The 18763-nt window shown below is 36.1% G+C and overlaps 1 protein-coding gene across 1 annotated transcript; it reads right to left on the bottom strand.

Annotated features, from left to right (window-relative positions):
• Positions 1 to 8009: 8009 nt before the first annotated feature.
• LOC128017276 (somatostatin receptor type 1-like) lies at positions 8010 to 17716 on the bottom strand. The gene is made up of 2 exons (XM_052602578.1): positions 17317 to 17716; positions 8010 to 9886 (listed from the first exon to the last, which is right to left on the bottom strand). The coding sequence occupies exon 2, from the start codon at positions 9252 to 9254 to the stop codon at positions 8139 to 8141; it is 1116 nt and encodes a 371-aa protein (XP_052458538.1). The 5' UTR covers positions 9255 to 9886; positions 17317 to 17716; the 3' UTR covers positions 8010 to 8138.
• Between the last annotated feature and the right edge of the window lie 1047 nt (positions 17717 to 18763).

Raw genomic sequence — 18763 nt, 5'->3', positions numbered from 1 at the left:
CCCAGAGCTTAGAATTTGCTGTCATTTCTAATTGTTTGTGCTGATAACAATTGTTGCCACAAGCACATAAAAAGCATCTTTGGGGACAATCTTTCCAGAATACACAGACTAGACATTAGCAGTGTGACAGGTGCTTAATGGTAATGGTATACTCATGCCTTAGTCCATTGAGGAAATGTCTCTGTGATTGACTGAGTCCTATGTTTCCTCCGTGTAGCCCCCTTGGGGCTGTGCACTTTTTCAGTCAGCATTCATCTATGGTTCTGCTTCATTCATGGCCAATGAACAAAAACTGGTTGGGGAAACAATGGCATCACATTTGAGCAATATTTTTATTTTTTTATAAAAAAGAAACAAATCTGTCATCATATTTAAACTTCATTAACAAAGTTAAACTTCATTAAAGGCAGAAGAAGATTATTGTGGGTAGTTATTAAAATGACTGCCTCAGTTGTGATATCATAGAACAGTTATTTGTGTTCAATAATTTAAACGGAAGCCAGTGTCACTACAGTTCCGCATCAAACACTAAGCTTTCAAGAACATGAAAGGTAGTTTTTTAGAACAAGTACATTTTATTAATTCTCAGAACAGAGTGCTGCAGGGATGACGTTTTTTGCAAGCCAAAACCTAGATATGAGTTGACATTTTAGCATTTCCAGATCCAATGTCCAGAAATCAGTGTTTTTTCTTTTCTTTTTTTTTTCTTCTTTTTTCGTTTAATTGGTTATTGTTTAAATACCTTAAATAATGTCTCCCGTTGTGATAAAGCAAGCAGCACCAGCTCGCTTGGGGATCTATGTAACAAGTGTCTATAAATTTTGTTAAAAATAATAATAATAATGCTCACTCTACAATAGCTTTCTGCTTTTACAACTTTCATGCAAGGAGAAATTTATTTACAGTGCTAAAACAGACATTCCAGCAAAGTATATACAAGGTCACAACAAAACCCGACGTACCAAAGAAGCAACAAATAGGTCAAATAAAAAGGTAAAAGTCCAAACGTATATGCTTACAGGTAAGTGTCTGCATTATACAAGAGTTAGAGTTTTGCTCGAGGCACCACAGTTGCTCTCTCTTGATTCTGGCCTCCCCTTTTATAGGGCAGAGTTCACCCCTACTCAGGGACAATACCATAAATAGGTTCAGTAAGTATAAAGTGTATACACCCTAGTACTTCAGTTACTTTAACAAATTCAATTCAATTTAATTCAAGTTTATTTGTATAGCGCTTTTTACAATACTAATCATTATAATGGAACGTTTCTACAACATTTAGTAGTAGCTTATAAGTGGTGACTGTCAGTTTATGTGCATATGGATGGGAATTTTCAGAAAAATTAATACAAGATGTAGTCAAGATAATACAGTAAAATAATATGATAAGACACACCAACTTTGAAAATCAAGCAGCAAAACGTTCAGCTACAAATAGATGAACGTAGCTGATGCAGATGAGACCGGAAGACATATACATAGAATTTACAAATGGCCGAGCCCATTTTTACGGCAAGACAAAGGTGGATATAGTCCAGATTTATTTTGAGAAACATTCCCCAGATTCAGTGTTTTTATTCACAGATGGCTCCAAAGATCCTGAAACAGGATATGCAGATGCAGCCATATGTATCCCAATCAGTGATTTTTATATTAAGAAAACTGCAACCAATCATTTGTCAGAATATGCAACAGAATTATTGGCAATATTATTTGCCCTACAGTGGAAAGAGGAGAAGAAAATAAACAAAATTCATTGCATCTGATAGCTACTCTTCACATAAGGTCTGTCAGGTCATAATTTAGGATGGATATCATAAATGAGATATTCTGTATGATGTACACTATAAAAGTTATGGGTATGTCTACAGGTTTCATTTGGTTTCCTGCTCATGTTGGTGTGTATAGCAAAACCTTAAAATCAACTCTGTATTTGACTGGTAAGAAATGTTATTAAAAGAGAACAGGAGTGATGTATCAGCCACATTTTGGACCAATTACAATCGATGTATAGAGGAATGAGAGAGACGTAAATATAATGAATTGCAGTAATCAAGACAGTATGTATTAAGTGCATGGATCACTACTTCTAGGTCTTTCTTTGAGAGGACTGTTTTAATTTGGTGATGCATCAGAGATGAAATAAGCAAATAAACGCTGTTGTCAAAGAAAGCTTATCAAGCAAGAAGCTGGAATCGAAGACCTAGGTTCTTAATTCTGTTGTGCAATGTTAAAGACATGGAGCCTAGTTGATTTCCAATATTAGAGCTACACAATGAAGATCCAAATAAAGTGGCCACGGTTTTGTCCCCATTTAGCTTTTTCTGACAACCGCATTTTAACTTCCTCCAGGCAGGAGATAAAATCCATTTCTAGTCTTGACAGGAAGATAAAATTGTGTATCCCCAGCATAACAGTGATAAGAGACATCATATTTCGGAAAGATAGAGCCAAAGAAGCATGTATAGAGAAAAAAGCAGCGGACTCAAAATGGAGCCTTGTGGGACCCCACATGCGATCAGTGTTGAGGATGAGTCGTATAATATAAGTGGAAAACCAATTTAACGCAACCCCTTGGATACCAGCCACTCTCTCCAGGCGATTTAATAACATGAAGTGATCTATTGTGTCAAATGCTGCACTGAGATCTAATAGAGTTAAGATGACCCCATCTCTGCAATCCAAATAGCAAAAGATATCATTTAAACAAACTCTAAGAATAAAGCAAGTAGTTTTAAGTAAAGCAGAAGCTAAAGTACTCATCAGAACATATCCACAATCAGTATGGCAGGTAAAACAAGTCAGTGCTGGGACGAGAGAGAGAAGGAATCGAAGGTAATGAAGTATCCTAACTCGGATGAGAAAAAGTCATATTGGACTTAACAGTAAATCATATAAATCTGGAAAACACCCAACTGCGGAATGCACTGTAGCCAACAAGAAACAGCTGATCATGTGCTACTTCACTGTATGAAATACAATGAGAGATGTCACCTTATTCAGTCACTGAAGATAGAAAACAGCATAAGATTTCTTTATCAGGTCTGTTTTGGGAAAACAGCTAATAAGATTTTCTGCAATAATCCAAAAGCCAGTGGAAAATACCATTGGTTTATTCTGAGGGAAGCAGGTTGATGCCAACTTACGGGTTGGCCAAAAAAATACAATTTCATTACTGCAGCACCTTATATCTGTTTTTGTAGAGTTGTTGTAATAGATTTTTGTAACATGCAGAGCTTTGCATGCTTGCCGAGGAGTTGCTAAATGGTTACTATGGGCTTTTAAAGCTTCTTGCTTGATTTTAACCTATTCACATCTAAATCAGTTTATGACATCTCCTCCATTACCTTTTTAAATAATATTTCTGTCAAATTGAGGTCTTTTAGCAATGAATGGAGACTAGCCACCTCAGAACTCTCATTATAAATGCATTGAATGGTGGTCTTCTTGCAGTCACCTTAAAATATTGTTTATTTTAACCTCACCTATTTCCTGCCTCATGTTTCTTACGTAATTTTGCTTCAGTTCTTTAATTCAATGAAATAATGTTGACTTTCAGCATTGACTTTCATTCAATGTTTGCATAAAGCTTATTTGGACAATGAGAGACAATATTTGCAAAAGAAAATAATAGTTTGCAGTCACATTACTCCTATGCTGACGTTTGGAGATATAAAGTAAATTAAATATGTGTAAATGCATAGTTTCTGGTACTTTGGTCATTCTAAATGTGTTACATTTAGTTATGAAGCAAAGAACATATGTTAATCGACTGAAGGGAATTGTAGTTTTGCATTAACATCGCAAAAATCATAATCAAGTCATTTAAACATGCTCCGGTTCAGTTAATATTCTGTTCAATTAATATTCAGAACAAATTGCATTTTGAAGGCTCCTGGCTTGTTTGACTCCATAAGTGTATATTTCTTCAACTTCTCCAATTGCAGTTACTGACTCACTCTGCCTTTAATTTTTGCCTTGAAGGCAGAAGAGTTAAGTGTCGCTATGAGATTGCTTGGTAATGGGCTTTGGCATTGATTCAAAAATTCACTCAGATACTGTAGAGACCTTATTTAGTTCCACCATATCTCAAAGGTGCACTGCTTTTCACATCCATATGCTAAAATTTGTTCAGGCTTTCTGTAATTGGTCTAAAGTTAAAAGGCTTGACCAACTTGAGCTTTCTGTGATTGAGGGCAATAAATTGTTGGTAAAAATATATGCTAGCACTGGGGGCGTGTTATTTTGACAATCTAATCCTCCAGTGTGGGACCTTCAGGGGATTCAGTGTGATTAGTTCTGTCCATCTTGATCAACAGTATAGCTCTCAGTGGCAGCACAGAATGTATGATTAGGACCATACTGCCGTGTTCATCCTCATATATTAATTTATTTGTGTTCTTTATATTCAACTCTTTTCATTAGTGTTAATGTATTTTTTCATATATTTACATAATTCACAAAAAGCTATAAACAGCCATGGATGCACAAGAAGACAATGCATGTTATTAACTAAGGGCATATGAAAACTTCAATAAGTTATGTAAATTTAGTAATTTTGTCTCATGGAATAAATGTAAATATATCTTCTAATATGAGTTTAATAGTTTCACCAGGACTATGTAAAATATAAATAAAGTTAAATGTCTATCTTTACTTCCTGTAGTCCTTTCTGTACTTACCCTTTGGGGATAAAGAAGGTACTGCCCCAGTGACAAGCTGCTGTACCGCTAAAGATATAATATTTGCAAAATATTTTCTTACAGTGTGTCAGAGAGTTTCTTTAACAGAAATTGTATGGCCCATAATTTCCTCCAAGTTGATTTGGTGTGAGGCAAAGAAGGCTGTGGATAGTCAAAATAAATAATAGTTTGCAATTTCAACACATGAATCAATTACTGTTTAGTTATTTAGTTCCACCGTATCTGATTCTGATTCTGAATTATGTTAATTGTATTAATTCACCTTGAAAAGTAGTTCAGCTATGCAATTTCCCCGAATCGAAGAAACTTTTATTTGAAGCAGAGTTTTGTAAAAGTGAACGCCTTGTTAAAGTTTGATAGAGGTTGCTCAGAGGTTGGTCTCAGAGGTTGTACTGGCATGGAAATCAGATGAGGAACATTTCGACAGTGGCAGGGAATTACAATCAGAGCACTAGGTGAAAAAGTGTTTAGTGCACATTTGGAGTTTTGTGTTTAATGGCTGTGTTCAGAATGCCATACTACTCTGGAAGAGTTATATTCTGTGCACAGAATGCAAGTTTTATGCATGCAGCCATGCGCATAATACACAGATAACCTGCTTATTCTGCTGTTCAAATGTTTGGGGTCTGTAAGATTAAAATATATATATGATACTTTTATTCAGCAAAGATGTGTTAAAATTATCAAAAGTATCAGTAAAGACATTTGTAATGTTCCAAAATAAAATCTAATAAATGCTGTTCTTTTGTACTTTCTGTTTATAAAAAAGAATCCTGAAAAATGTATTGTGGTTTATAAAAAAATATTAAGCAAAATGTAAGCAATACTGGCTGCTGAAAATTAAACTTTGCCTTCACATGAATAACATGTATGTACTCGCATATGGTGGTTATTGTCATCTAATAAATAGCAACATTAACTGAATTAACAGATTTTTCTGAAATCTACAATTAATTTATTTATATGCAGAGTTTTATTTTACTCTGTGTTCTTCCTTTAATATCCACTTTATTATTTTCTTCCATGTCTTTTCTCTCCCCTCCCCATTCTTTCTCTTTCTTACTCTGTCCCAGACATCTCCACTAATTAATTCACTCATATGGCCATGTGCCCTTATTACTGACTTTGCCGATGCTGACAGTAATGTTAACACTATGATTTGAGTCAGCTGCAGTGGATGATCCTGGGTCTTTCGGTTGATCTTACGGCTGTGAAGGTCAGTTCAGTGTTTACAAAGTGTGTTAAAACAGTGACGTGTGCTTAATGGATGAAGCAGCGAGGCAGTAAAATGCATTTGTTTCTGTTCATAGCGGTTCTTTTGTGAGCACTAAGTCTTTTCTAAATGATGCTGCAGAATAGTGAATAGAAAGTTGACTTCTATTTTAAGAATGCTAGTTTGATGATTTGTGCATGCTTTATATGCATTAAAAGGTAGCATTCAAACTTGTATATATCTGGAAATCAATACATTTGTATGGCTGCATCACCATGCATGCAAAAGAAATTACTTTGAGTCATTACATGCAACTTGATAGGTCTCCAGATTGATATCTCAAGTTCAAATGCACGTTCATTGTAGATGAAAATTCCCTCACAAAATTGTGGACCATTGTGCACAGAAAATAGCTGCTTATTCTTCCATATTTCCATCGACATAAGAACAAAATATGTTCTGACGTGTTCTTCTTTATTTGTGTTTTTTGCTTCTCTGTAATTTATTAATTTGTTTGTGGCTGGCCTGATGTATTGGCTGAACATGGTAAAGTCTTCTATAAAACCTGCATATCCAATTCTATGTGAAGTCTCTTTAGGATGCGTTTGCTTTGACCATGAAATGTGAATATGGTGAAGAATGAAGTAACAACACCTCTGTGACAATTTCTTGCTGGTTAGAAACATTTTTGACTCTCAGGAAATAAAAAGGAATAATGTCACTAAAACAAAACCAGCTGTTTTTGCTGGATTCACTATGTTTCTGTTTGTGTATGGCAGGAACTTTGCCATGATGAACGAAGAGTTAATGCATTGAGTAAGCTCATGTCATAAGGTTAAAGGAAAGAATCTGTGTCACTTCAGATGTCATTAGATTGAAACCAGTCCATGGCTTTCTTTTTTTAGGGGAAAATAAATTAGTTGAGCAGATGGAAAGCATCAAAATGTTTAAGAATGATGCAACAAGCACAAATAACAGTGGTTTAAGTCAATTTATCTGCGATTCCAGTGAACACCTTTTATATCATGTTGCTGAAGCTGAAAGAATTCTTGACTTTGTGATGCAATAGCGCTGCTCCAGACAAACAGCAGACGCCTGACCAGGTTCACTCAACTTTTATTGTTTTTTAAAATTTAGTTTAAAATATAAACATTTTGGACCAACAACACAGTTTTAAAGCAGGGTAAACTGAGTCAAATTTGGGCTCATTTGGCTTACAAACATAACACAATTATAAACAATTTAAGCAAGAACAAAATAAGTATTTTGTTATGGTGATATTGTGCTTTCAGAAGTACACAGAATTAGAATCCACAAACTAATCATATAACCATTTCAACATATGTTTCATATAAACATTAATCTACAATTAACATTATTACATAAGGATCACAAAATTAACAGTAGGGGGATATCGGTTGTTCATAATGAGGTCTTATAGTTAAATAGTTAATAGTGTAGCGATGCATGAAACATCATTCACACAGAGGTAAATTACAAAGCAAGCTGCTTTCTCTTGGTCAACACATAAAACATATAAAATGATGCTGAGCAAAGTTAAATGTGACCACACTTCCATAAGGTGTAAATTGTATATCCTAACCATGTTGTGTGATTGATATTAACCATTCCCTTAAGCACATTTAAATAAAATCATGTCTACACATCAGTTGATGAAAAGCTCATGAAAGATATTTAAAGATTAAACAAACATTTTGCTTGTTATCTATACAGATGAACTGGACTGTCTCCTCTCTTTAGATGCTTCTATCTGAATATGTAATTCAAGAAATGTATTAACAATGCATTAATTATTTTTATTAATTAGTATCATAGTATGGTTATTGTAGACTAAATAAATATTATGGTACAGTAACAATTTAAACTTTGTGTTTATTTCCAACAAAAATGAATGTCATGAGCTTTTGGCAAGTCTTCATGTCACTTCAAGTTCACCCCCCAAAAATACATTTTGTTATTTTTTACTCACCCTCATGTTGTTCCAAACATGTATATACTTCTTATGTTGGACATAAAAATACATATTTTCATTGTTTTGTTTTTTTGTGTGTGTGCGTTTACACTAGGAACCAGTGGTCACAAAAACTGTTTCCCAACATTCTTCAAAATATCTCTAAAAGATTTTCATGAAGGTGAGTAAATAATGACAAAACTATTATTTTGGAGCCAGATATCCTTATAAACTCTCACTGAATACCCTCTCACAGTGTGGTGGTACGAGAGGTGCAGGTTCCATTACGAAACACCATGTCGGAAGCCAAGCACTCCTTTGGAAAACCTGGTGGGCCGCATGTGGTCTGACGCCGCAGGGCCACAGCACAGTAGTCCACCTGCTCAGCGTCCAGTCCATTCTCCAACCAGCGGAAGCAAATGATACGCTGGAACGAGCGGCGGAAGTTGTCCGACACGAATCCATAGAGAATGGGGTTGGCGCCGCTGTTAGCGTAGCTTAGAATGACAAATAGCTGAGTCACCATGGGGTCCGGCGGCCTGCGGAACACACTAATCAGCTGCACAATATAAAACGGCATCCAGCAGAGGACGAAAACGGCGACCACCAGCAGCACCATGCGTGTGATCTTCTTTTCAGAGCGCCGCCGCTGCAACCAGCCCGCTTTTAGACCCACCGCTCGCATGCGCACCACGATCAAGCAGTAGCACATGCAGATGGCTGCCACGGGGAGCAAAAAACCCAGTAGGAATGTGTAGACCACAAACGCTTCTGACCATGAGGACTCTGGCCATAGAAAGTTGCAGTCCACTCCTCCGTCTTGCGCCGGCACTGTGTCTGCGAAGATGATGATGGGGAGAATTACAAGCAGCGAAAGTCCCCATACGCAAACGTTGACTACTTTGGCGACGGTCGGTCGTCGGTAGCGAGCCGCTTTGATTGGGTGCACCACAGCGATGTAGCGGTCCACGCTCAGCACGGTCAGGCAGAAGATGCTCGTGAACATGTTGATGCCGTCCACACTGAGAACCAAACGGCACATGAGCGAACCAAACGGCCAGTGATGCACCGCGGCCGAGGTCGCCAGGAAGGGGACGCTCAACATGAAGAGTTCGTCCGCAATGGCCAGATTGAGAATGTAGATGTTGGTGGCCGTCTTCATCTTGGCGTACCTGAGGATGACGTAGATGACCATGGCGTTTCCCGTGACGCCGATGCAGCACACCAGTGCATAGATGGAGGGGATGATGATCTTGCTGACATCGGGTTCAGGTTCATAATACTCATAGTCACCAGAAGAATTGAAAGGCAGACCAGTTGAGAACAAGAAGCTCTCGCTGCCATTGTATCCAGCAAGTTCAGCCATTTTATGTTGTATTGAATTGTGTTTTCGGATATGTTGTGCTCAAGTTGGGCCTTTCTGTATGTGATTTCCAAATGTCACTCAATGTCTTATTGTTATTTTTTCTTCTACTTTTTAGTATCCTTGAATTTTTTTTGCACCAGTCCAATAGGAATGTCCTTGTGATCAACCCGACAGCCTAACATGAGTCTCATCTCCATCTCCTAAGGAACCCCAGTTCCTTCAGATCTCTGGAATCCAAAGGCAAGATCGTTTCATCTGCAGAATTCTAAATTTGAGCATTTCTTAAGCAAACCTGTGCTTGTCTGTAAGAGTGTGAAGGTGTTGAAGGGCATGCCTCACTGAGCATCATTCAACTTCTCATTCTTCGCAGAGGGAACGCATTCCAGCTCATTAAAAAGAAATTAAGTCTGTAAATCAAAGTATTCAACATTACTCTCTATGTGCTCTTGCCGCAAGAACAGCCTCCCAGTGGAGAATGTGATCCACAGCATATTGATTAGTTCATTTGGAGTTGAAGCTCTTCCATCGTACTGCCATAAAATAGAGATGTCTACAGGAGTTTTACATTTCATACATTTAGTTTGCTTTGTCTTGCTTGTATTCCTTTGTTCCTTTGCAGGTGTCCTTAAGATCTATAAAAAAAATAATTAAAATAATTAAAAAACATGTTAAAGTTATACACCACTTCCAAGTTTATGGAAAGTTTATGGAAGGAGTGCATGTTCAGTGCAAAAAAGTAAATGTATCTAAACATCCTTAAAGCAACAATAAAAACAAAACAAACAAAAAAACATAAAGCAACTTTGTGTTCCAGTAATGAAGAGAAACCTTCAGTAATTTTGACCTGTTGAACTTCCCAAAAGTTTTTTTTAAAATTTTTTTATAGGGATTTTACTCCCAATTTGTTACACTTGTAGTGTTCCATGATCAGAAATCCGGCCTACAAAAAATTTATTTTAAATGTTATGTTATGTTACATTATTACCAATTATTCGACTTAATATTTTTCTAATATTTTTCAATTTAATTTTATTCAATATTTTTCAATGTTTTTCTTGTCTTCTTTAAATTAGCACAGATTGTTTTAGAACTGATCGATTATAGGCCTCACTGATTTTTTGTATATACTGGCAAAATTATCTATAAATAATGCCTTTTCCTTCAAAATCTGAGGCGCATGAAAAGATTGATTTCCAGATTTGATGATAATATGACATAATGACAGATTTACAACCCATTTTTAAAAGACTGGTAATTTTTAACTTGGAGCACCACTTCAGATGAATGATTTTCTGCACAGCACAAAGGTTAAAATTCAGACTTATTTTTCCAAATTAATTATGGTTATTTTTTATTTCTATTTTTATTTTTTATATAATATAAGTATATAATGGACAAAGTGAAATTACAGATAAAGAAAATATATTTGTATATATAAAATATGCAGTGGACATAAAATAGATTGAGAGATTAGAAGTGAGATATATTTGTCATCCATGTGTCATTGTGGATGCATGAATGTGTGTGAGTGTGTCCATAAACTCTCTCAGCCATCCCCCTCTTCAATTAGAAGACATGAAGAGAGCGAGACACCTTTGACTTCAATCTGTTTGCTCACAAAGAGCAAACATCCTGCTGTAGGTCTCGACCGTGGTGATGCAACTAAATGAGAAAGTAATGAAAAGAAGAGAACAGAAAACACAAACCCCTGCACCTCCTCACAGCTCAAACTGGGCAGCTAGAGCTCCTGATCATCCAAAAGCCAAATGCAATGTTAAGCTCAAATCTGGTAAGCTAATAACACGAATGGCTAGAATACAAATGGCTTTGTGTTTGCCCTAGCAATGTATATATAAAAAAAAGCTAATGCTGAAGAACACAAAACTGTTAGCCGAATTTTGACCACAGGAGCCCTGGTTATAAGTAAAAGTTGCTCCCCTGCCTTTCAATTTTAGAGTTTCAAACAGAGAGATAAAGATCTCTGTATTGGGAAGATTGAACATTTTGCTAAGACTAGATAAGTCCAAGCGCCCAGTCGTGTTATTTCTAATTACAATAGCTATGGTGTGTTCTTCCTGGGGACATTTTTAAACCATAATGAGTCTAAATTGTGCCTGTATTAGCATAATTACCACCAAGGTAATTTCCTCAAATAAAAAAGGCCTCTCTGCTTTCGACATTTTTCTGAGGTCTTCTTAGTGCTTGGCATCATCTCTTTTCAGGTGTTTAGTCATCTCAGATCTTTGCAAGGGTCGGATCCAGACTGAAGTTTGTGTAATTCCTAGTTATGCCCATGTATAATTCATTCATGTTTTTATGCGTCATAAAAGTTGTCTTATGTTTACAGTGAAATGGTTCTTATTTCATCATACAAATAAATTCATTTTAGCATATACTGCAAAAGGCTTTAATGATACATATTTAGCCTTGATGTATCAAATGGATGAGAAAGGGAAATTATATTATCTACAAAGCATTTCAAAGCCCTTTCATCCGGTGTAGTGCATTCAGTGCTATGGTCTCCATGAGGACACCTGCTGATGCCAAAGCAAAAGCCTTTTCCCAAAGCAATGACCATTTCTTGTGTGTCTGAGATGTGCTCTTCTGGTCTTAGAGGAGAAGCAGTGCTAGAAGGTTTAGAAAAGCATGGCAAGGAATCGAGATGAGGATGACACTAGAAAGCAAGGAGAATGAAAGTGCGGTTGAAAAAGAAAGTGAGTGAAAGAGAAGAGAAAAGATTGACGGGGGAAATGGACCTTGAAGACATACGCAGAAAGTGAAAACCAGCAGGAGCACAGAACACAGTGGAATAAAAAAAAGAAGGATTGTGAAAGAGGAGCAGGTCATGGGTGGACCATCTCACACATGCAACCCAGAGTGAGTTAAGACATGCTGGAGGAGCTCATGATGAAAGATAGAGAAGGATCAAGGGAGTGAAAAATAGGGAAAGAGAATAAGTGAGAATGGGTTCACAGTGGAGAGAAAAACTCAATCACTCTTCTCCGACCATCTTCTCTAACACCAGAGTTTCTCTCTCTTTCTCTCTGTCCGGCTCTCTATATATATTCAGAAATGTAAAGCTTGCTATATTGTGTGAACATTTTCCTGAAATATAGGCAACCTACCCTTTAAAATCATATAGTCAAAGGATGATGACATGCTTTTTTTCTGGCATCTCTGTATGTTTCATTGCCAGAGTTGGGGAGTAAATGGTTACATGGAACAAAATAATGTAATTTAATTACAAAATAAATGTAATCTGTTACAGCTGCTGCTAAAAAAAAAAGTGTAATTAAATTACAGTTACTTATGAAAATGTTAAAGATTCCAAATGGGGTTACATCTGAATATTTTCACACACTTACAGATTTGACTGATTTCTTTCTGAAATTGCATTGACTGCTTTAAAATACGAGACCGTATTGTTTCAGGAGTTTAGGAAACAAAATAGGACGTCTGCTTATTTGATACCAGTTTTACAGTATTTCCTTTGTGTTTGTGTATCTATTTACTATTAAACAGTATCTTCTGGTTCTAAACCTGTATTTAACCTCAAAGTAAAAAGTGGTGCTAAAGTCTGATTTTGTGGTGGCAGTGCTTTAAAATGAATTTATTAGTCTTAATTCAAGTGGTTGAAGGATTTTGAGAAGTCTGAGAGTAATCAGTGTGGAATGCTTTAAATGTTTCAAAACTATTACTAGTTGAAAACATTCGTTAGAAATATAGAAGTGTTGATTACTTTTCTATATTTCTAACGAATGTTTTCAACTAGGAATGTAATCAGTTACATTACTTAGACTACTTATTACATTTTAAATAGGGTAACTTGTAATCTGTAATCTATTACATTTCCAAAGCAACCTTCCCTACACTGTTCATTGCATACAAAAGGCATTGAAAAAAGACCTTAACATCATGACATGTGACAGGACTGGCTCAGGTAATCCAACTCTCAATAATGTGTGCGTGTACGCACATGTGCACGGTGATCTTGAAATGCAGCTCACTCAGCAGCAGCCTACAGAGCCATTATGTTGAAAAGGACATCATCTGGTGTTCATTATCATCATAAAGCAAGTTTCTGCGGTGACTGAGTATCAGTCTGCCTCGTTTGATCTTCTCGCTCACTCACACACTAATTAGACATACTTACACTAGGATATATGGTTATTTCAGTTGGATCACCCAAAAAATCTGTCATCATTTACCCACCCTCAAGTTGCTTCAAGCCTGTATGGGTTTCATTCACCTGTTGCACACAAGAGAAGGTAATTTGAAGAATGTTGGTAACCAAAGAGTTGCCGGTAGCTATTGACTTCCATAATATGAAAACAAAAAATTATTATGGAATTCAATGGTTACCGGCAACTGTTTAGCTACCAACATATATATATATATATATATATATATATATATATATATATATATATATATATATATAAAACTGGCTCTCAACTGATCAAACGTAGAGTTTCATATTGCTTAAATGTTAAGGGTTTGTGAGTTCCCAGCATGCATTGCAGCATGAATAATTTATGTCATAGGATTACTGTTATAGGATTATTGATTTGCTCTTTGCTGACCTCATCTAATCTTGTTTTGTTTGTTTCTAATCATTGTTAGTTATTTGTTGCACTGTAATGTAAAGATCTTTTTTATTTTGTTGATTGTCTCCGTTCTTGAGGTCTGAGTGAGGTTTACTTTATGTTCCACCATTTGTAATTTAATCTGAAGTTAATATCTTTGCTTTGTAGGATGATTGTTCCTCTACAAAGACAGGATAAATAACTTAACATATTAAATGTTCTCTTTAAGACTGTATGTACAGCTATCAAAATAATGAATTAATATGTAGATTAATCTCAAATTTACTAAATGAGAATTTGCTAAACAAGGACTTGCTGAATAAGGCGTTTAGCATTTAGTGAACATGATGCTTTGACAGCAATATTTTCCCACACCACATTTTGGGAAATGTTTACTTTGTTAAGATTCTGTTGTTGGTTCTTTTCTTCTCTGTAGACATGTATTGTGATGTCAAGCTATTACTTTTTGTTATTTGAAATTTAATGCAATTTCCACACGCCATTAATTAACACAAATGTCATATCTCCCTTGCTACTTATTATCATGATAAAACAGTTTGTTGGGCAGTTTGTGGCACACATTACTGCAGGAAAAGGGATGAGATGTAAAGAGCGTGTAAAGAGAGCAACGGCTGTCATGTTATCGGGTTGCTTATTTGCATGGCAGTACTTGACCAACACAGAATCAGTCTGAACAGGTGAGCTGCAGCGGGGAATATTAAAAGAGCTCTTCTCTGCATCTGTATGCATCTCACGTTTCTGTACAGTGCCTCATGCTGGAATCACACCACTCTACTCTTACACATACTGGCTGTTGGAGGGAGGGTATTTTATTTAGTGAGTGTACAGCTACAAGAGAAAATGAATGTGTACATGATCGATGAAACCACATACTGACGTGCATTTAAATGGAGCGTTTGATCGGTAAACTTCCAAGCAAACACATAGACTCCACCTCGTGGTGACATCATGAGGTCTGCACAGTATTATAAAAGTGATTCAGTTTTGCTAAATTGCTGTGGACTATTTTATCGACATAAATTGAAACTATCAATATGTAATACTGTTTTTGATATTGTAGGATCAATGAAGATCAGACTGAATTCTAGGGTGCAATGTAGGCCTCTCCGTCAGAGGTAATGGGTCCTACAGCAGGACAATGATCCAAAGCATGTTTTAAAAACACCTAAAAATGTTTTAAGACAAAGCACTGGATAGTTCTGGAGTGGCCAGCAATGAGCCCAGATCTTAATTCCATGAAGCACCTGTGGAGAGATCTCAGAACAGCAGTTGGGAGAAGAAAAGCTTCAATTCTCAAAGACTGGAGCAGTTGGCAAAAGAAGAGTGGTCTGAAAACCCAGTATAGAGCTGTAAGAAACTCGTTAATGGCTACATGAAGCGATTTATATCAGTTATTTTTTCCAAATGGTGTGCTACCAAATACTAAGTTGAAGGTGTCAGTAACTTTGTCCAGTCCATTTTTAGAGTGTCTCAGATTTGGCTTTTTTTTCTCTCTGATTTTTGGGTGTTGCTCCAGCACACAACAAAAGAAATAAACATGAGAATACCAAAGCATTTGTAATTGCAATCTGGTAGAAATAGTGCATTATCTGACAGAAATGCAGGGGTGCCAATATTTTTGTCCATCACTGCTTTTATGTATGTATATATATATATATATATATATATATATATATATATATATATATATTATTGAGGATGATTTATAATTTGTTCAATCCTATTAATCATAATATAAAATATACATGGTTATATCTCATATATGAGGGATTATCGGAAATGTAAGCTTATACATGTATTGTATAACAATCTAATAGAGTCCTACCAATAGAAATATTGGTTCAAAAGATGCTATAACTTTCCATCCTGCAAGCTCTGTGCTGTTGTACTCATGTTTAATCGGGTTGTCCTTGGGGAAGGCGATTAATGTAATTCATGGAGACAGTACAGCAGATAAATAGATCTGCTTTATTCTCTCTGCTTGTGTTAAGATGTCTGAGTCTGATTTTATCTGTCAGTTGAGTTTTTACAGACGAAATAGATTTCCATTTTCACCTTGTATAGCTATTCAATAGCCCCTTGTCAGTTTGTTTTAAATGATCTTTTCTAGTTAACATCAGTAGAAGTCAGTTTGAGCCTGCCATTAGTTTGTCCACAGCTCGTCAGTGTAATAAGACTTTTAGTTAATCAGGTTAGCCAGACCCCTGGGGTACAGTGATAGGACCCGTCACACTTCTGCTCTCCACGCTTCCTTTAAGCAGCAACAGATATTTATTCTTCAGTCTTCAAATACACTAACAATTTTATGCTGTAAACTGTAAACTCAAATTACAGATGTTTTTGTGAAACTCACTTGGCATTAATATAAAATGGACAACTAATTAACCATTTTGTCTGTAGTTATCATATGCAAAAATAAAGAAGGTTTCAATAACTGATTAATGATTAACTGATTTAATAATTTCTGAGGGCTTGGTAAATTACTTGAAATATGCTGATTTATGCTGATTTATGAACACCTGAAATAGCAGATAGGTTATCTCTCTTTGTAACTTTGGGGAAGCCAAGGCTTGTATATTTTCTTAATTTTTTTCTTTATATTTAAAGGGAATGGCTGTTCTTATATCGGAGAATGACATATGAAAGATGAAAAATGCTGAAAGATACACATGAAAGATACTGTGCACTTATAACAGCTCATATTCGTGGAACTAGAAGTTATTCACAACCAGTTACGAGTTACTTTAGCATTTCTGAGTTATAGAACTGAAATAATGAAAACAAATGTGTGAGGCAGCTACCAGTGAGTCTGTTTTTCTTCCATTTTCTTTTGTATAAATGAAGGAAACTGCTTGTGCTCTCTCTCTCCTCTCCTCACACACAAAGTTACTGGTCTAAAACATTGTGTCCTCTGATATAATTCAAATACTTTGAAGTCTTGTTACATGTGCGGGAAATAACATTTATTAGAGATTTAATATCTGTGGACAACATAGTTCTCAATGATCCATTAGACATAAAATCTGCATTTCGTCCCCTTGGAATTCTAAGGTTCTATCTGCATTCCGAGTTGTTTTGAGATATTGAGCTTCAAAGTTGTTGTGTTCCATTTGACTGTGTAAATAGAACCTTAGTGTTTTTTTTAAATAAAAAGTCCCATAATGTACACAACATAAAAAAAATCTATCACATAATGTAAATACGTTTACACAGAACAAGAATATGTGAATAACTCGATTGTCGACGAAAATGTCAGATAGAACCTTATAATTCCAAAGGGACGATTTATAAATGTTACTTCCCTCACACGTAATAAAACCTGAAAGTCTCTGAATGATCAAAATCACAATGCTAAAGTGTGTATACTTTTAGTAACGTGGTTGAGGTACAACAACTCAACCATCTGCATTTCCATTTAAAGTAAATATAGTGTGGAGAATTTTTTTTTTTTTTACCTGATGTGATCCAGATGTGTAGAGTTGATTTAAATCAGCTGCTGATATGCGAGTCTGTTTGTGCAGGTTGTTCAGTACTGTCCTCGTGATGCTGGAAACACTGACAAAGCTGAAGCATCTTGTCGTCTGCAGCTCTTTCATCCGTCCACCTGCCAGCCCTCTGTCTCTCAGTCTCTCTCCGTCTCCATCCGTCACTCTCTGCCTCGTTCATGTGCTGTCTTCACATCTTCTCCTTGATTCCAGTGCTTGTGCGCTGATATGCACTCGCTCTCTCTCTCTCTCCTCTCCTGTGCGTCTCTCTCTATCCATCTGTTCTCTCTCTATCTCTCTCTATCCTCCCTGTAATCTTTCTGTCTCATTATATACAAATGTATTCTATTTTCAGGACAAACACAGCTAACTCTCATTTGTTTCCCCTCTCTCATGCCTCCAGACTTCAGCCCAGAAGGTATTTCGTCCGTGGCACTGCGCTCTATTTGTCCAGACTGATTGTTTGATTGATCTCCTGCCTTCACCTGAAACCTTCTGTGCCAGAGCATGTTAAAACCAAACCCCATGATTTCAAAGCTTCAGACAATCCTTCAGTAAAGAATTGTTCTGTGGTTGTTCATTTGGTCTTTTGGTTGGCTACAGGATATAACAAAATGGATCAAGATAATGACAGTGGACGGCTGTGGACAGTTTGATATTGAACTGGGGAAATTGTATTGGTTCTGTCAAAAATGATATGCATTTGCACGTTTATTCTTATAGTACCAAATATAAAAAGCACCAAAGAAGTGGTCATATGATATCAAATACAGACTAAAATGTTGCATTATTTGCTGAACATCCTCCATTCTGCTATAGCTCTCAAATTATTTATATATGTGTGTGTGTGTGTGTGTATAAATCTATATGTGGTGCAACACCAATGGTGTTTGGTGTCGTTGATGTTTTTCCATGGAATATTTTCAGTGAATCATATCTTATTTTATAAATCATGGCCTAAAAATCATTGAAACTATGTGCACCAGCTGTATCTACTAGATTTAATTCGTTTTTTATTGTTTTTCGAGCTCGACAGTACCATGGTCACGATGCTTTGATTCACATATTGAACTGAATTTCAACATAAAACATTGAACAGAATTTAATTATAAGTTAGCACAAATGCCTCGATCTCTCACAGGGTTTATAGTAATGGAACTTATCTGAACTTATGCAAACTATTCATATCATCTCAAGTATAACTTTGTGTGAAACTGAAAAGTGCTTTCAAAAAAGAAAAAAAAGAAAAGATTTAACGTCTCAGTCATTTCAAGGTCTGAAAATGAAGATCTACTCATCTACTCCAGCCTTTTTGATCATTTTAAAAGGATGGAAAGCAATGTGATATTTCATTAAAATGAATAGCTAATATCAGGTACAGGTTTAATGAGGTATATTGTGATCGCTAAAGAAGTTT

The sequence above is a fragment of the Carassius gibelio genome, chromosome A7 (assembly GCF_023724105.1).
Source record: "Carassius gibelio isolate Cgi1373 ecotype wild population from Czech Republic chromosome A7, carGib1.2-hapl.c, whole genome shotgun sequence".
Taxonomy (NCBI): domain Eukaryota; kingdom Metazoa; phylum Chordata; class Actinopteri; order Cypriniformes; family Cyprinidae; genus Carassius; species Carassius gibelio.
This window is presented reverse-complemented; position numbering and strand designations above follow the sequence as displayed.